The sequence below is a fragment of the Boleophthalmus pectinirostris genome, unplaced genomic scaffold, assembly GCF_026225935.1.
Source record: "Boleophthalmus pectinirostris isolate CB_2022bp ecotype Guang Dong unplaced genomic scaffold, ASM2622593v1 HiC_scaffold_8, whole genome shotgun sequence".
NCBI lineage: Eukaryota > Metazoa > Chordata > Actinopteri > Gobiiformes > Gobiidae > Boleophthalmus > Boleophthalmus pectinirostris.
Genome location: NW_026571515.1, coordinates 17,634,602 through 17,654,879, shown reverse-complemented (window position 1 = coordinate 17,654,879; position 20,278 = coordinate 17,634,602). Strand labels below are relative to the sequence as shown.

General features: G+C 36.8%; 1 protein-coding gene across 2 annotated transcripts; it reads right to left on the bottom strand.

The window, feature by feature from the left end:
* Window positions 1–11,188: 11,188 nt before the first annotated feature.
* Window positions 11,189–18,298, bottom strand: krt8 (keratin 8). Of its 2 annotated transcripts, XM_020922465.2 has the most exons (8): window positions 17,797–18,298; window positions 15,955–16,163; window positions 15,390–15,450; window positions 14,805–14,900; window positions 14,226–14,390; window positions 14,007–14,132; window positions 13,052–13,316; window positions 11,189–11,942 (listed from the first exon to the last, which is right to left on the bottom strand). In XM_020922465.2, the coding sequence occupies exons 1-8, from the start codon at window positions 18,229–18,231 to the stop codon at window positions 11,692–11,694; spliced, it is 1,608 nt and encodes a 535-aa protein (XP_020778124.2). In that variant the 5' UTR covers window positions 18,232–18,298; the 3' UTR covers window positions 11,189–11,691. The 2 variants fall into 2 exon arrangements, with proteins under 2 accessions (XP_020778124.2, XP_020778123.2); XM_020922464.2 differs by having other exon boundaries at window positions 14,007–14,390.
* Between the last annotated feature and the right edge of the window lie 1,980 nt (window positions 18,299–20,278).

Sequence of the window (20,278 nt, the reverse complement as noted above, 5' to 3'; positions counted from 1 at the left end):
CATAAAACAACATAAAACCTGCAAATGTCTGCAAAAGGAAAGAAGAAACTAAATACAAGTGAGTGGCTTGTCAAAACACACAATAACTAACCAGTTTGGTCGGGGAGAGACAAAAGCTGTTCAAATTTCAACCACAGACAAGAAACAGCCTGAGCTAGAAGTCCCCCAATACTCCTCTCTCTTTTACCATATACAGAATTAGTTTTTACATGCAGCTTGTAACACCTGAACCAGAAATCACCAGTGTTGGTATATGCACTTTATTTAAGAAGATTTACTGTGGATACTTTTTACTTTTACTTCACTACATTTGAGGGCATGTATCTGTACTCCACTGCATCTGGACTGAAAATTTAAAACTGCTCTTTACTTTACTTTATTTTTTTAGCACACAGCATTTAATTTGAGTTTCCGGCCCAACACTGAGCAAATTAAATGCACAAAAGGACAAAAATGGCAAGTAAAATTAAGAAATCAATTGAATCATTTAAAATCTGATAAGTTCTTTATCAAAATCACTACATTTCATCCTTTAATTGTTCAAAAATACTTTACTTTTTACTATTTAAGTACATTTTAAACAGGTACTTTAATATTTTTACTTAATTAGATTTTCTTATGTGATACTTTTATTTTTACATGAGTACCATAACTTTTTAAAAATTCTGTGCTATTACTGAAAGTTGCATTGTGTAACTTTTCCGGTGGGTCTGTTACCTCCTTGTCTCCATGGAGATTTTGTTGCTTTGTCCAGAATGCTCCAGAGTATTGCATTAAACATATCTCTCTCCATGGAGACAAAAAAGTGGCACCATCAAGATCTATGGAGAGGTGACCCTGCTTATGTTTTAAAGCAATAAAAAAAAAACTGTAATTGAATAAATGCAATATAGATAAGTTTAACGCTACACTGTGGAACATTTCAAGCAAAGCAATCAAATCTCCATGAAAAAACAGATGACAGTCAGATGCCAGAAAATTTACACAATGCACCTTTAAGTTATAAAATTGAGTACTTCATCCACCATTGGAAATCACTGCATGATCGCATTGTGATTTAAACTTGCTTTTTGCACCGTAGATAGTGTTTTGAGATGGACTTTCTTTCATTGATAACTTTGAGTCAGCAATCTAATAAGCTTTAAGTTGGTGCCCCACCTCAAAATGCCCAAAGCACATGAGATAAGGCATGCTGTGACAAGACGCACTGCTCACTTTAACCCTTTTGCGAAGCCTTCATTTCATTGGAAGAGAAATCTGAGTTGTGTCGTTCTTGATGAATTATGCCACAGCTTTGCCCAAACCTGTCAAGAGCTGGTTGAGGTAGAAACGAGCATTGCCCACAGGCAAGGCGAGAAAAAAGGGCTGTAATTCTCTTCAGTGTCCTACAGAGTTTTCCAATAAGGGCAGTTTACAGGGACCTGGGGGTGTGCAAGCATTTACCAAGGGGTGCACATGAAAACTGAGAAAAGGGGCTGTAATTCTCTTCAGTGTCCTACAGTATTTCACAGTCATAATGGGCATAGTGACCTGGGTGTTTGCAAATACTTACCAATGGGTAGATATTGGGAAAGTAAAGTAAACCTTGCCTCAAGATCAGCTTTGGGATTATCTGTCAGCAAAAATATGTCGTTTGGCGCAGAGTCAGACAGGAAGAAATTTGCATATTGTATAGGATTAGAGTTCGTTTATTTTGCTTATCTAGAGCTTCAGTTGAATGAGACAAAATAAAAATATCTCTGGGTTAGGGTAACAACGCTTAACATAGGTGAATTTGAACTGAAAGAGATCTAAAGTTTCATATTGGGTCAATTTAAAGGTGCACTATGGAATCCATGGAGATAATGTTCACGTCTTGATGTTCTTGTTGATAAGAAAATACCAAGAAAAACATAGAGATAGAAATCGAGAAAAAGGACCGTAATTCTCTTCTGTGTCCTACTGTGTTTCCCAATCAGGCGTACGGGGACCGGGGGTACACAAGCACTCACCAAGGGACAGGGGGTACAAATGGAATCGGGACAGTAAAATAAATCTTACCTCATGATCAGCTTCGGAATAATCTGTCAGTAAAAGCATGTGGTTTGGAGAAGAGTTCAAACAGGAAGAAATTTGAGAATTTGGGTGATAATGATTAGAGTCTTTTGGTTATCTTGTTTATCTACATCTTGATTTTAATGAGACAAAATAAACTATGGCACACTCTGGAACATTTTTGAGGAAATTATCTGCCACCTTCCAATTTAATCAATAAAGTTTCATATTCGGTCATGATCAAAATTTAAAGGTGGACTATGGAACATTTTTTGTGAAATTGGCCACTGTCTATGTCTTGATGTTCTTGTTGATAAGAACATAGAGGTAGAACAAGCCTTGCCCGTAGGCTCCAAACTGAGAAAAAGGGTGGTATTTCTCTTTGGCATCCTACAGTGTTTCCCAGTCTGGGGTATGGGGACTTGGGAGTACACAAGCACTCACTAGGGGGTACAATGAAGTAAATAAACCTTACAACCAGCTTTGTGAATACTCAAAAAGGCTACAGTCAGTCCTGTTAGTAAAAGCATGCGGTTTGAAACAGAGTTCAAATGTGTATATTGTGTGGCAATGATCAAAGTCTCTTTTGTTTATCTTGTTTATCTATAACTTGAATTTAATGAGACAAAATCAAATTTAATCAGATCCTATCATATCCTGCAGCCCTACTGCATCACCAGCCACCACCCCATCCACAATACTCCTGGGTAGGATGAATTATGTGAATTTGAACTGAATCGAGATCCAAAGTTTCATACTGAGTCATCACAGTTTAAAGGTGCACTATGGAACATTTTCTGCTTGTCTCTGTGGTAGTTTCCATAGTTATAAAATTAATTCATGAAATGTGTCTGTATTTTGGTGCTCTTGTTGATAAGAATTGATAGTTGATAAGAAATACCTTAGAAAAAATGCATTCTTACTATGAATGGAATCCCCTCTCCACAGATCTAACTTGTGATTCATAGGGATGTAACAATAACCGAAATATTGTGATATCGTATCGTCAAACGTCTCACAAGAATATCACAATATTTCGAATTATACGTTCCTTTGCTTAAATGCATGGTTTTACAGAAGCAACATCTTATAAACATAGGGAACTACATATCCCATGATTCATTTCAGTGCAGATGACATGAAGAAATATGTTTTTGACTTGAATTCTTGGGATTATGCCGGAAATAATTCACACCAAAATCCTGTCAAGGTATTTCAAAAGCAAAAAAGTGTCCCATCTGCAATCATAGTAGCCTCTCCAAAATATTGCAGTTAATATCATGCCGTGAGATGCATATCGTGATAATGTTGTACCGAGAGACTTGGATATCATTACATCCCTAGTGATTTGTCACCTGCTTGTCTCCATGGAGATAGATAAGCTAAATGCCATACAGTGGAACATTTAAGAAATAACATCTTTATGAGCATCAGCAGTTGGGGAGAAGTTAATTTGTCACAATTATAAGTTATTTTAGTCTCACTATTTTTTCCGCAAACGACAAAATATTCAGTATGCGTGGGTCTTCTTATGTTCACAATCGACTAATGCTGTAGTTTAGACCTGTACAAACAATGTATATTTCAATCTTCCCTGAAATACTCTTCAGTTCAGTTGTAAAATATGTGGTCTGTTCTTCATGCCAGTAAGTGAAATTAATAATAAAAGCTGTTTTTTTTTTTTATTTATTTTTTTTTTTTATTATTATTATTTTTATTATCGATAAGTAAATAAAAAAATAGGAACCAAAAACTAAAAAATCACCCAGCCCTACTCCTCACCAACCCCTTCCATATCCCATTAAGCTCCTATTACTATAAGTTTAGACAGTCTTCATCCACAAAAAGGTCAGGGCTAAGACAGAGCCTGCAGGCCTAGTTACATAATGACACATTTGAAGAAGCTGTTTTTGACAGCACTCAAATGTCAAGATAAAGTTCATGTTCGTTATAAGCATTTTTACACGAGGAGAGGTCTTTTGGCTTTAGGGATTGAAGGAATAGAAAACTGCTGACTGCACAACTAATGATAATACTGCTCCCTATAGAACACCTGTCACATGTTTCAAAAGCTGTCACATGGAAGTGCACCATATCATAAAAAAATATATATTAACTTAACTGTCTATAGATTCGAGTGAGAACATTTTACACATTTCTGGGATATTGTGAACTAGGCAGATTGTCCATCAACATAACTGCTAAAAAGAGAATTATTGGGTTTTGGGGGAGACTTGTACAAAGTAATGACAGCACACAAATGTATCAGCACCTGCTCCACCTGTTCATGTCCCAGCATCTTGCATCAGAGCATCTTGGACAACTGTGATCTGTAATATCTCTGGACCTCTCATTCACAGTGGATGAAGTACTCAATTTTGTTTCTTGAGTAAAAGTACATATACAAAGGGAAAATATTACTCTAGCAACAGTAAAAGTATCCCATGAAAAAATCTACTTAACTAAAACTATTGGAGCACCTGTTTAAAAATGTACTTTAAGAGAAAAATGTAAAAGTACTCAGCAGAGACTTTTTTAAAAAAACAATTAAAGGATGAAATGTAGTGAGTCTGATTTTGATAAAGAATTTAGTGATTTTAAGTGAATTCAAATTTATCTAGCTGTTTGTGTATTTGGTTCACACGACTTTGGGGCGTTAAGTCAAATCAATTAACCTGCCCCGGGACTACAGGTGAAAATTAGCACTGCTGCTACAATCTGGTACAATGCATCTCTCCTCTTAAGGTTAATGCATATTGTGCACTGTCCCTGTCTCATTAAATAAATAAACTAAACTAAATTAAATGTGCTAAAAATAAGTGTTTTCATTACATCACCATAAAGAAATGTACTTTTCAGTCCTGTTCTAAAATGGAGTGGAGAAGAAAGTACAGATAAATGCTCTCAAATGTAGTGAAGTAAAAAAAAAAAAAGCATCCACTGGAAAATGTACTTAAGTAAAGTACAGATACTTAAAATTTTACTTAATTATTGTACTTTGACTTTTGTATTTTGTTACCCTCCATCACTTCACTGGCTTAAATAATTATACAGTAAACGCATCTTAAAAGATCAGCACATGCTAAAGGCCAAATCAGGAAAATGTCATTCCTTTGTATCCAGATACAAGAGTCTGGTATAGTTTGGTATGGAATATCAAGCATTTTCCTCAGTATTAAAATCTTGTTTTATTAGTATTGTATTAGTATTGTCACAGCACTAGGTACAGTAACAATAAGATGATTAATTGCTTGAAATGCCATAATAGCAGACATTCAAAATAAAAACAGTTTAGGCTTAGAACATGTCATATTCAAAAATAGCTGTAAATAATTCACAGATTAACACTGTTCACTTTCTTTCTTTCTTTCTTTCAAATTTGAGCTTATCTATAGTTCTGACCATCTGAGACCAAATACATTGAAATACTCTCCCCACAGTTTGAGGGTACAAATAGAACTGGTGTCCATTTCATTATTCCATTCAAGCTTGTTGCAGGTAGAGCTGGGAATCACTGGGTCTCTGTCACGATTCGATACCATACACGATACATGTCTCATAATACAATTTTGTCACGATATTCTCTGTGATATATTTCTGTTTTTTAAAGAACCAAATACATTTTAGCAACAATATTTCTTTGTTAAACCCCTACTTGTGCAAAGTTCAAATGAAATGCATCTATTTTAATAATCAAAACAGTAAATATGTCAAGTGCACTGCATAAACAAGTTTCCTTCCACTAAATAAGCAACACAATTGTCATGAGGTCACAAAGACATCAAAAGGACATCAAAAATCCTCTTGGTGATATATTATTACTGCAGTCCATGATAATGATACTGCATCACCAAATTTAGTACCACGATATATCGATATTTCAGTACTTCTGCGCACACCTAGTAGCTGGTGTGAAAGGCTCTGCTCTCCTACCTGTCGGTGAGACACTTGTAGGGTTGATCTGTGTGCTGAACTCATATTTCTGGAGTTTGTATTTCCTCTTGTACATGATGTGTTGTTCGGTACTCCTTATATCTGTTCAGAGAAGGACAGGCTACTGTGTTTAGTGAATGAATGAGAGTTAAAAGTGCACTGCGTTACACTTCTAGAGGAAGGTCTGCCACCTGCTTATCTCCATGGAAATGTTATTGCTTTATCTAGAAGGAATTATTTTATTTTTGAGCAACAGAAACATCTGTAACGAATAAATGCTAGATAGTTATGTTTCTTGTCAGATCATGAAACATTCCATGCACAGCAATGCAGTGTGTTCTGCATTAATGTGTAACAAACACAACTGCAGAAGTGTTCAAATTAAAACACCCCTTCACTGCAGAAGATAAAAAGATTTCACAATGCCATAGTTCATAATAATACTGAAAACCTCTGCACCCCTCCTACCCCTGCAGCCATCACACACTGGCTCTTTAACACATTCCCTTCAACTGTATGAATATTAAAGACTGCAGAAAGACACACTGAAGTAGACTGACTGTATCCATGACAGCTCCCTCCCTAAACTTCACCCATTTTTATTGCTCGAAACCCCTGTCTGTGCTTGCATTTGCATTACTGACAGTGAAATCCTAACGATTTGTACTATTTGATAGTAGGATGCACCGATGTCTCTTCATATGGTGTTCTCCAGTTAGTACATGTTTCAAATCAAATGTTTCAGCTTACAGCATACTGTAGGAGCATAAAAGCACCATGTGATGAGGTGGCCATCATAAAGTGTGTCAAGTGTGTGGGCCCTCGCTCAGTCCTCCACAGCAATAGTGTTAAATAAGGCTTGACATCCTTTAAATGCAGTGGTATTTGTTGGTCTACCAAATTAACTTATCTAGGCCTATGTCCTGAAAATAACAAAAACAAAAATGTATTTTATCCCTTTGCTGGACATTTTTGGTGGTCTGTTGATATGGTAGTTACCACTGAAAAATTTGAGAACCACCGCTCCACAAAGAGCAAACATCCTCTCCTGCTTGCTCACATATTGCATATTATAGTCAAATATTAACTGAGACTCAGGTAGTAATGGTAGAAATTTCTATATTATATCATATTTCTGTTCACAGAAACAGAAATTATACTTGAATCAATCCACCCACCTCCTCACTCTTGATGTTGATCTTTTTTTTTTTTGTTTTTTTTTATTTATTTTTTTATTAATACTTCCCAGATACAAACAAAAAGGCACCATACAAAATTCACATCCAAACCGAGTAAGAAAAAAAACAAAAAAAAACAAATTGCAGTTGTGAAGAAAAATGTAAACAAGAATACATTCACGAATGAACCATGGGGGTAAATTCTAAAGCTGTAATCAAAGGAACAAATTGGCCTCATTTAAAAAAGATACAAGAAACCCAGCTTCTCTTTTTTCAATCAGGTTCAATGAATCAACAAAAATTCTTAGGTCATTACTAAAGTACGTTATATTTGGTTTTACCTTAAAACATCGACATTTGTGAATAAAAAATTTTCCTAAGAATAATAAATTATTAATTCCAAATTCCTTCCTCTTATCTTCTCTTAATACACCAAATTTAATTTATTTTAGTGTTAGGGGGGCAAATTTAACTCCCCTGGACTGAAGCAATGAATGAAAATCAAACCAAAATTGTTGTACCAAACTACATGAAAAGAAAAGATGTTCCAAGTCTTCTTCCCCTGTGTCACAGAAAACACATTTACCTGTTTCGAATTTGAATTTTTGTTTTAGGAATTCATTGGTTGGATAAATATTATTCAAAATTTTAAATTGTATCTCCTTTACTTTAGGTGGAACTGGAAAGGAAAGATATTTAGTTCTGATTATTTTAATATCTTTCATTTCAAAGTTCCTTTTAAGAATATAATCTCTTTTAACTGGCTTGGGAAAGGAATCGTTTAGTAAGGAACATCTCAAAAATGTGTTATTGCACTTTGAATCACAAAATTCAACCCCTTCAATGCAAAGTTGTCTCAGTCCAGGAGAATTACTAGAGTACAACATATCCTGCCCAGCCATAGCTCTAATCTGTAATGGGATAGCTTTTATAACTTGATTATATTTTCTTTTGGTACACTGAATTTGAAATTTCTGACAGAAATCATAATGTTGTAAAATAAGTCCTTCATCATCCAGGAAGTGAGCTACAGCCCATATTCCTTTAGCGTACCATTCTTCGATGAAAATAGATTTTCTGTTAACCAATATGTACCTGTTATTCCACACTGGGCTATTATGAGGAGTAAAATTATGCTTAAAAATTAATTTCCAATAAAGGAGAACCTGTTGGTGAAAATTTTAAAGTTTCACTGGTAATTTGTTTAACTCAAAATCACATTTTAAGAAAAAGTTGATACCACCAATCTTATTGAAGATTAGATTGGGAATGTAATACCAAATAGAGTGACTATTATTTAAAAAGAGCTTCAGCCATTTGAGTTTCAAAACTCCATTCATAATGTCAAAATCTATAGCGTTTCCACCTCCCTCCTCGTATGGTTTAATTATGTCGTCATTCCCAATGTAATGACATTTATTCTTCCAAATGAAGTTAAAATGAATGCTATTGATTAATTTGATCATCCTGTTTGAAATGGGAAGAGAATATGCTGGGTAAATTAATTTAGAGAGACTATCTATTTTGGTCAATAGTATCCTACCAAAAATTGTTATGTCTCTTTGTAACCATCTATTTAAAGTACGTTTACATTTGTCAATATTATCACACACGTTTGCTTTGTCTGAAACTTGTTTGTCTCTTGATATGACTATCCCTACATATTTCACTCTTTCTTCACCTTTATATTATATAATGATTGCAGTGGATGATCCTTTAGAGCCAATAGCTCGCATTTGTTTAAATTCAGTTGAAGCCCTGAGGCTTTAGAAAAGTTAGTAAGAAAGTAAGTAAGTAGATTTGTAGTGCCAAAGGAATTTGATGTTCGTCTTTTAGAAAGAGGGTAGTGTCATCGGCAAGCTGACTAACAATGAATGATTTGCTCTCGACGTCAATTCCAGCAATATCACAATTTTTTATTAAAATGGCTAGCATCTCTGCAACCATTATAAACAACAAAGGTGAGTTGATGTTGGTCTATGTTGAGTTAACCACACCTCTGTAGAAGCCAGTGCACATCACACGTGTCCTAATACTGACCTCTGGTGGACAATTCATGCATTGCGTCTGTGCGCTTTGGATGTCTTTGTTATATGTCCCACTGCTGCCCCCGAGCGGCCAAAATATAATGCGTCCAAAAACAACTTAGCACAGAAACAGACCTTCAAAAACCCATCTGGGAGACACCGCCTGCAAGTAGACCACAGTCACATGCCCTCAGGTTGTTCTGATGGAAAAAAAACAAAACAAAACAAAAAACAAAAAACAAAAAAAACGATACAGGAGCAAACTAAAGTGAAGCAACTTTTACAAATCGTGATTTTAGCTAACGCCAGATCAGTTAGCATAGAGATCACATAGCCTAAACAACGTTATCCTGTATGAAGCTAATTAAGTTTATTTATATATTTTGCCTTTTTTTTTTTTTTAACTTAATCATTTATCGGCTGTATTATTTATCAAAAGGTAACGTATGCCTACTTAGTTTGCTAAAAAAAAAAAAAAAAAAAAAAAAAAAAAGATAGCCAACAAGAAGCACATGTGGTTGCAGCATCCACTCATAGACTGGACTGAGCTACTATACTGTCACTTAGCATAGACAGTAGTAAAGTTGCAGTAGTTTATTTAGTTATCTGATTGATTTTATTGGAACATTTTGCTTTCTGCAGGGATTTACGCTTACAGCAATGTGCACAGGTAAGCACAGGTATGGCTAAATGTGTTTTGTGTGTGTGTGTGTGTGTGTATAATTTGAAAACTAATGGAAAAAAGTTCAAAATGTATTTAAACAGCACATTTTTAGGACCCTGTGATCAATAGAAACATTCATGGTCCTCTTTAGGTGCTTGTAACTGTAATTTTATGTGTGGGAGACTTTCCTGGTGTAGTTCCAGCTAAATCAACTCTTTCTGATCAGATTATGTTAAAATAAAAATCAGATTAAAGTCTAACTTGAGAAACAGAGCTTCAGACAGAGCAGTGCCTTGATGATATCAGCTGCAAAGTACAAACACACATGAAAATAAATGTGTCTCTGTTACTTTAGTGCTTAAAGGTGCACTGTGTAACTTGCACTCCATCACTGCTTGTTTCCATGGGTATGGCACTGCTATGTCTGGTATGTTCCACAGTATGATATTAAACAGCTCTTCCTTACATTTATTTAATAGCAGGTGGATTTATAGCTCCAAAATGTCTAGAAAAACAGACATTCTGACTATGAGCGGGTTACCTCTCCTGTACTTTGGTTTAGTTTGGTCTCCATGGAGATAGAAAGGCTTAGTACCATACTGTGAACCAATCCAGACAAACCAATAATTTTTTCAAGGAGAAAAGCATTTGATGGACCCTCCACCAGAAAAGTTACACAATGCATCTTTAAATCAATATAGGTCTGCCCTACAAAACAATATGACACTTGAGGGTATAATAAGATTTGGTCAGAACTTCTGAGACTTCCTTGCAAATGCAGTACGCAGTACATTGTGACCCTTCTGTGTGGGTATGGTTCTTGGTCAGGATTAAGATTAGACCATGTTTTCAGTTGGTGATGTGATCAGTTGCAGGTACACCCTAAAGAATTGCACCCAGAGGCAGAAGAAAACCTACTCCAAACTCAACTGAAAGCACCCATGAAGCCAAAACAGCATCCCCCAACTGTGAGGTGAGCCTTAAGCAGCCCCCTGTTGAATTTAGGAGGGATACTGGCAAAAATATATTGATATATTTGTAAAACAATTGGATCATCTTTTTGCAACCCTTTAAAATGTGCTAATAATGTTCAGTTAATTCATTTAGTTTTGGAAAAAATTACACTGCAAGTTCCTGTTCTTTAAATGTTTTTTTATTAGCCCTTTTTGCAACTTTTGAATGTATTTCATGTATTTTAATTTGGGCACAATACACTACTCCATATGATAGATTTTTCTATATTATCAAAACAACAAATTCTGTATTAAAGTTGTCTTTACATTATATCGCCCACCTATTGTTCCCAAATTATAGATTTTAATTCAGTTAATGTCAATGACAAAACATAGGACTTTTAGTAAACACCTTTTATTGGATGATCATAGCAAAAACAGCACCTCAGGACAGCTGTGTGGTGTGGGCAGCCTCCTTAAGGGGTTTTACAGTTACACGCTCAGGGAAGACATGCACTACCTAACTGTAACAAGTGCTTAAGACTAGCTGACCCCAACGCTGCCACTGCTAAAATACATTCATTTCCTTCAATGTCCTCTTTAATGCACCATTTTGAATTTTAACTGTTCTTTATGTGAGAAGAACGGCATTTGCATAGATTTTTTATTTTTTTTTCAATGTGCCCAGTTTTCTCCACGCCATTTTTTCCCAATACACTCAGACAACACACATACAAAATAAATTCTTTGGTCCCTTTCAGGTCTTTGGTAGTGTTAGAATTTATTGCTTCATGAACAAAACAAGCTCTACTGGAAGTGGCTGGTATTACAACATCTGGGGTGAATTGTAAGTATAAAAACTAATAAGCAGACACGATGTGGGGACTCTTTAGGGGGGGCGCTCAATCTTCGATAACCTCGGAGGACTCGGAAACCACTTTGCCATCACGGGTCTCGATCATCTTAATGACGACGTTCTTCTTGCTCTGTGTGCTGTAGCCACTGCCGCTCCCGCTGCTGAATCCGCCGCCGTAGCCGCCGCCGTAGCCTGCCCCATAGCCCCCACTGGAGTAACCCCCGCTGGAAAACCCGGAGGAGTAGCCGCCGGAGTAGCTGCTCTTCATGGACTCCATTGGGAAACCACTGTAGCTTGCTGTAAAGGGAGATTGACAATGAGGTTAAAATGAACGTAAGATTTAGACCTGTCACGATAATTACTACAGTATATTATCATTCAATATATGAAAGCTGGAACAATAGTTTTTGGGGTCAGGATTTATCTTTGCATTAGTGGGACATTTTTAGTTATTTTTTGACTATATGATAACATTTAAGCTATAAAAGGTTGAATTAATAACTTGACATTAAAGATGCAAACTAAATACTAAATGTTTAATTCTGATGTTTATTGCGGCTCATGATTTTTTCACAATAAGGTAAGGTTTAGAATAGTTTTTGTGCTATAAAACTGCTTTAAGGTTTTGTGGCAGTGGCAGTGGCAAATTAATTGCAATATTATCGTTTATCATCTGTATATACTTCCGCAATATATAACACTTCAAAACTTGTTATCGTTACAGGCCTAGTAAGATTGATAAACGTTTCTGCTTATTAATTTTTTTATTAGGATCCCAATTAGATGTACCTGTTTTAATTTCATAAAGACGTGCTTTAAAAACGATATAAATAGTATCATATGAATTAATGAATAAACTTGATATTTTAAAATCTTAATTATGCTTATGTCTCAAAGTAGCCTATAAAGCAACTTCAGCTTAGTCCAGCTGACTTAATTTGACCTTTTCTGCTATAAATTAATTGGACAACTGCAGGATTACAGGAACATCCAACTATAACTGAAATATATTGCTTAATATTACAAATAAAAGGAATTATTGGTTGATTTGTATCCCTGTCACAATATTATGTGAACTAATAAAACCAAATGCATTTTGTAATGTATGTTGTTGAAATAAGTTGTATACTGTTATTTTATAGCTATTACAACACAAGAGAAAAGTAAAACGTAAAAAGTAAACAAAACGAAACGAAAAGTAAATGTTATTCATTTTAAAATACATGTTTTTAAGGCGTCTAAATATTCAGAAACATGATAGCAGCTATGGGTATTAGGTTTGATGTCTAAATAAACAAAATAAATATACCTTAAGTTACACATAGCATAGAAATCTACACATAACAACACACACATACTCCAAATATCTCCAAATTAACTAAAATCCAATAATAAAGTATACATACTGCTCTGTTGGGAGATGTTGATAGCCTTGATGCCGTTTGCCAGCCTGTCCTCCTCTCCTTCCAGAAGCTTCCTGTAGGTGGCGATCTCAATGTCCAAAGCCAATTTGACGTTCATCAGGTCCTGGTACTCTCTGATCTGTCGGGCCATGTCCTGCTTGGCTCTCTGCAGGGCCTCTTCCAAGTCCCTGATGCGAGCCTTGGCATCCTTCACTGCCAGCTCTCCGCGCTCCTCAGCCTCTGCGATCTGGGCCTCCATGTTGGCACGCTGGAAAAACATAGAATATTACAAGGTGAGACTTCTAAATCTACTGTATATTTTTAAGTACATAAAAAAGTCTTCTGTTCTGGGTGACTATTACTGCTTATCATTGAGTGCAATATTCAAAGTACTTTGAACTGGAGCCAAATGTAAAGTACCACTGTAACCCTTGATCTCGAGCTATAACATTGCATTATTGACACATACATTATTGTAGCAACATTTAAATCTACCTGGTAACACAGTATTAATATAAACAAACTCACTAATATAGTTGGATTACAGAAAATATAATAATGGAATTTAACCAGCATATAAAAACAATTCCGTAAATGTTGATATTAAATATATACTTGGTTTACAAATTGCTGTCATTTAATCACCAGTTGAATTATACAGATCAAACATATATTCTAAGAACCTCAAATACACTGTAGAATGGCATATATATATATAATATTTTGTTATAATTTTTTGTTATTGATTTGTTATATCAATCCCATATTTACATATAAGAGAGCCAATCCTTTTTTATTCAGTTTTTATTCAGTGCTACTTTTTTGACTGAAGCATTTTTAGCTACTAAATAGCAAAGTATAATAGCCAGATGTAATAACCACGTATTACAACAATATGTTATGATACACTCTAGTTTTAGTTACTACTTTTATATATTTGTACAGACAGCAGCCATACCTGTCCCTTCACAGCGTCAATCTCTGCGGTCAGTCTCTGGATCATACGGTTCATGTCTGCGATCTCTGTTTTGGTTGCTCTCAGGTCGTCTCCGTATCTGGTGGCGGATGTCTGCATCTCCTCATACTGAAATGTACCAAAGCAGAGGATTACTCCACCTGGCATGACCCTTGGTAAATATAAAGTTTTAATTGGATTAATAGAGTAGTTGGACATTACCTTGCTCTTGTACCATGTCTCGGCCTCTTGGCGGGTACGGTTAGCGATGTCCTCATACTGAGCCCTGACTTCGGCCACGATGGAGTCCATGTCCAGGTTACGGCTGTTGTCCATCTCCACAATGACGGAGGTGTCCTTGATCTGACTCTGAAGCTCACGCAGTTCCTTAATTGAAAAAAATATATATTAGAGAGGCGAAATATTTGACAAAGAAATGCAACTTGAAAGATCCACTATGTAACTTTTCTTAAAGAGTCTGCTTGTCTCTGTGGAGATGGGTATTACATTTTTGCATTGCAGTATTCTAATATAATATAGTATTATATATATATCTATCTGGAATGTGTTTGTTATTACATGCTTTACTTGATCAAAAATAATTTACAATGAGGGACATCGCCTCACCACAGACTTGACTTCAACCTTGGCATGGGAGCAAAGCTGCTTGTCTCCATGGAGATAGATACATTTTATGCCACACAGTGGGGTATTTTAGGCAAAGCAATAACATCTCCATGGAGACAAGCAGGTGGCTTTAGTAACATAGTTCCCCTTTAGTGATTGTGTTCTTGTCATTACCTCCTCATAGATGGACCTGAGGAAGTTGATCTCATCTGTCAGACTCTCGAGCTTGGCCTCCAGCTCCACCTTATTCATGTAGGCCTCATCAACATCCTGAAAACGACAAACACAACAGGTTGGTCAAAATCTCACATCTCACAAAATATTCATTTTCGTTTTGGTTAGTATTTAATTTCCTTACATCATGTCAAATCTTAAGTACTCAAAAATTTCAGCTTTCACCTGCCCCCTATCTCCTACCATACCTCTGTTCTTGTGATTATGAAAAAATTCAAACCCCAGATCATACATGTAGTGTTAAAAATGTTGTATAGCCATTTTTCAAAAACATGTACATGAAAATCTGCTGCTTGCTTTGGTGAAATGCCACTATGAGAAATCAGGGCTTATCAGTTCTGGAGTTTTTAATAAGAAGTCTAAGCACCTGTTTCTGTTATTATTTTGAGAAATATTGTGATTTACAATTTACAAAATATGAAATAATGATCTAAATATGTTATAATTTAATAATAAGTACCCAGAAAAACATAATTTTCATTAAAAACTCTGTTCAATTTGAAGTAAAAAGCTTTGTGTACCAACCTTTTTGATGAGGACAAAGTCGTTCTCACATTCTGTGCGCTTGTTGATTTCGTCTTCATACCTAAAACACAAAAATATATTCATATTCTTTAGTTTTGTCTTGAGGTAAAATATTCTTTCCTTTGTTTTGTACTATATCTGTGAACACTAGAGGGTGCAAGTCACTCATCAAAACTCCCTCCTGCAGGAAGCACACTTATAAAGATAGTGCTGACATTTTTGTGTAACACTGTGACTTGGGGCTATAGAAAATGCTGCTGGATCCAGAGTAGTATTATTAAAACTTCACCGCGCTATTATGCAACTGAAATTTCCTCACTTCAATAACATCTTTCAATATTTACGTGTTAGCATTTTTCCACAGGGTCTTGCACATGCTTTTCTAATGTTGTAATCCTCTGGAGCTAGACATGACGCAAACAGCTGGACAGATGTAGGGTGTAGTCCCCTCAGATATGACCTCACTTTGCTGTATAGCTAGTCCCAGAAGACCTAGATCTTTAGTATTATACACTACACAACTACAAAACAGGACATTTCTGAGTTTGTCTTCTCTTCTACTCACTTGTTCTTGAAGTCCTCCACCAGGCCTTGCATGTTGTGTAGGTCGGCCTCCAGTTTCATCTTGTCATTGCCCAGACTGTCGAGCTGTCTGCGCAGGTTGCTAATGTAGGCCTCGAACATGGCGTCGATGTTGGAGCGGGTGGTGGTCTGTCCCTGCAGCAGGTTCCATTTGGTCTCCAGCATTTTGTTCTGCTGTTCCAAGAAGCGCACCTAAAGAAGCAAAACAAGAAAATTATATTATGGATGTGCAATTAGTCCAATTTCAATCAAGAAAATGTCAATGAGAGGTCTATAGCCAATCCAAAGTTCACACTGTGGAGGACGAAACTGAAATTGATTTTCTTGTGTTCAATGGAAATGTTTAACTTAAATTCAGAAAGTTAATATAGACAAGATTATCTAGTTTTAATGTGACAAAAAGAAATAGAAAATTTGGATAGATCAATATTTCTTGATATTGTTCCACACTATGTAAAATAACTATACAGTAATGACACAGAGCTCTTTAATTTCCTGTTCTCATCAGTGTAATTTACCGTTCCATAACTTCTCGTTACTCATACTTATTGTTGTAGTATATATTTGGACCCCTGAATTGTGTTTCTTTGTTATCAGCCTCATTTGTTCCAAAGGAAGGCCTAGCGGGCGTGCATCCTGACAGGAGGCGTAGGGGTGAGGGGAAGACCAAATGAAGTGGAAAGAACCATTGATGGAGGAGTAGGAGTCCCCACACCAGTGCCTGCTTTCCTTCCTGTTTTTGTGCACGAGGGTTGCACAGATCCAAAGCTACTCTGTTTATCTGCTTATTAAAACTGTATAAGGTAAATCATCAACTCGGTGAACTAAAGCGTCACAGAGCTGGGAGAGTATCATTGGAAAGTTTAAATGGTGTTTATTGTAAGGGATAGCAAATGCAGATATGTGCTTGAGAGTGTGGACCTTGGTCTTGGTAGCATAGTTACTTAATAGTTCTGGTCATTGTTTAAACAGATTAGCATTGTGTTAAGATGAGGTGATAAGACAAGTGTTTTTAGGTAAACTACAGCAGAGCTGAGTGAGTTTAGAGGTAGAAGTCAGCTGGCTTTAATGTGAACCTGAAACCAACTGACCTTTTTAAATATTAACTTCACTTGTGCTTGGAAAGAACAGACGCACCTACAGCCTGTTGCTCAACCATGCAATATTTACAATTTGATGCTTTTTTAGAATTTCAAAAGGAAGTTTTGTGATAACTTTGCAGTGCTCATTTTGGACGAGACTATAGTCACTTAGCTGACAATGGCTCTAGTCCTGCCTGCACTGTCTCTGGGAGGGGTGAAGGCCACAAAGGCAGCCACACCCCAGCCATAGGGAGGGCCCAGTCCCAAGGTAACCCGTATCACAAGCTCTCCACTCCGCTGACACACCCTTTCTCTCACTCACTTTTCATGTTTTTTTCTTTGCCAAATGTCTGTTTCTCATCACCGTGGGAGGCCAGCCAAGAGATAGGGAGCCCAAATTTGCTGCGGTGCACTTTCATAACTCTTTTTGTCATGTGTATTTGTGGGAGGTGAAGGAACCATTAAGAGTGGGGTATAAATCAACTAGAGGATAAGCAAAGTTCACATGTGCCAAGCATATGGGGTATTTTCATTTAGTTTTTCAGTAACTTCAATCAAATATTACATAATAGTTTGTGCAAGCTAGGGTCGAACTTTGGAGTGATGATTTTCAATTCATAAGCAATACAAGACATTTCTATGCACTGAAAACTACTCTGAATGATAACAACAGCAGATTCTCTTAGTAGAATTAATGTTTCCTGTAAGCATATTTCTACATTAGTATAACATTATAATCTTACCTTGTCAATGAAGGAAGCAAAGCGGTTGTTAAGGCCCTTGATCTGTTCCTTCTCCTGGGTGCGGACAACCTGGATGTTGGGGTCGATCTCCAGGTTGAGGGGTGCCAGGAGGCTCTTGTTCACGGTTACCGCAGTGATAGGGGCCTGCCCCATACCCATACCACCACCCATACCACCACCCATGCCCATGCCCAGGCCACCACCACCACCCATGGCAGAGCCCAGGCCATAGACAGAGGAGCTGGAGATGTATCCACCACCCCCACTCATGCTGCCTGCCCCAAAGCCTCTCCCGCCACCACTGGAGTAGCTCATGGACATACTTTTGCGAGAAACTCCAGCCCCAGGAGCAGAATAGGAGAGACTGCTGAAGTTCCTCGGGGCAACAGAGGACCTCACGCTGTAGGAGGTGGTTGTCCTAGATTTGGTCGACATTGTTGCGCTGTTTTAGTCGTGGAAGAGGAGTTTGCAGGCAGGCAGGCAGGCTGGTCAGCAGAGGGGATAGGACCAGGATAGGAAGAGAAGCACAGCACAGAGGAGTTTTAAAGTGCCTGTAGAGGTGGGAGGGACTTTGCTCTGCTCCCATTGGCCGACAGAGGGAAGGGGAGGATGTAACTTTACACTTGTATGACACACTGGTCAGTCATTCAGACGCATTACCTGGTCGTTCTACTGGGCTCGCTGAAGTGTAAGAAATCTAGAAATGTGTTGCTGCTATAAACTGTTACATAACGTGATTGAAATCTTAGTTTGAGTTCAGGTTTTGAATAGAAAAGGCCAAACTAGAGGAAATTAGTTTTTGCAAATTGACTAGAGGAACAACAAAGAATTCCATGTTTTTTCCAAAGTGCAGATAGGGTGGGCGTGTTTGTGTCAGAGAGGAGATCTAAGTGGGGTGGATCAGAGATAAGAAGTTGAACTGTTCAAATCAATGCCGCTATGATTAGTATTGTAAATGTAGGCGTGTTGTGTTCTCAGTTTTAGGTGTGTGCTTAAGAAAACTTTCAAGAGCTTTTGCAGCTTTAACCTCTTTATATTGATTTTATATACATTACAGGCCTGTTACAGGGTTATGTAGGGGTTCTTACAAACTACACCTATTTTTCTACATTTATTAATTCACTGAAATTTGCTTGTTTGGCTTGCACACCTATTAACTTTTTAATTGTTGCAATTCTCTGACTAACCCTATAAGGTAAGTTTCGGTTTTTGGGCTTGCCAGGTAAGTCTTGCACATCATTTTATTATGGGCCGTGACAAAATGCATTGAGTAGGGTTGGGTGAAACAAATTTGCATCAATTCAAAGATTAGTGTTTGAAAAAAGGGTTAAGAGACAGGCTGACATGGTTGTAGGGCTAGAAATGCCTGGTTATCACAGCAAAACCCACACTTCTAGTGCTGATACTTTGCAGTTGATGTCATCAACGTTCCCTGGTGGTGTGATGCTAACTGTGGGCACAGCTCTGTTTGAGATTTTAATCTGAGCTTTACTTTAATTTAGTCTGACCAGTAAGAACTGACTTAGTTTGAACTACAACAGGTGAGCTGATTTTTGCTGTTTAACAAGTCCCTCTCAAATAGCATTACAGTCACAAGCTAAGTAGCAAACAGTTTTTCAGGTAGTCACGCTCACCTTTTTTTTAATTCAAAATAAAACCCCAAAACAGGACCATGAACATTTGTCAGCGTTCCAACTATCATGAAAATCGTAGAAAAGTCATGGAAATTGAAAATGTAATTTTCCAGGCCTGGAAAAATCATAGAATTTTGTAAATTCATTGAAAGTTTTGGAAAAGTCATGGAATTTTAGTATATTTTTCTTTTAGTATTAGCATTCTGTTAGCTCTCCATTAGGCTATTATAATTATTTCTGAATGTATACACCTTTTGTTTAAAAGAGACGACAATAAATGCACTGACAGTATTTTGAGTGGAAAGGGTTAACATTTCATATTTAGCCCTAAAAGTATGATCAATTCTATACAAGCAGGTGCTGTAAAGTCATGGAAAATTTACCATAGGTCATGAAAAAGTCATGGAAAAGTTTTGAAATTTTGTCGGTGAAAAAGAAAGTAATCCTTGGTTTGTATTGATCATAGGCTCTAGAAAATGTGCTGTTTAAATCAGTTTAGTTATTTTTCTTGAGTTTTCAGATGCTATTAAAACTTATTTGACAGTGTTTGCTAATGTGTGCATTGTGTTTCCATGATAGCTGCTGAAAATTATGCCCATACACATGCATAGAGAACACCCCCAACATGCTGTCACTGCAAAGTATCAATTGACACGTGTGAACCGGTAGTGTAAGCGAGCTGTCACTGTAAATGCACTGTAAAAAGAGGTGGCTTAGCTTGATCGAATTTATTAGGTGCACAGTATAAACAGCATGTGTGATACTATAAAAATATTGCATTAGATAGGCCTGCAGAGTTCTTGGGTAAGGGTTAGGGTTGGGGATGTGTTTCTTGTGACTCTTTGACT

What these genes read in the sequence shown, in the direction of transcription:
- krt8 (XM_020922464.2), bottom strand. Translation starts at nt 18,231, where the DNA reads ATGTCGACCAAATCTAGGACAACCACCTCCTACAGCGTGAGGTCCTCT. An exon ending in TTGCTTCCTTCATTGACAAG is followed by an intron (nt 16,164 to 17,796) that starts GTAAGATTATAA and finishes TTGCTTCTTTAG; the next exon opens with GTGCGCTTCTTGGAACAGCA. An exon ending in CAACATCTCCCAACAGAGCA is followed by an intron (nt 11,943 to 13,051) that starts GTATGTATACTT and finishes CTCCCTTTACAG; the next exon opens with CAAGCTACAGTGGTTTCCCA.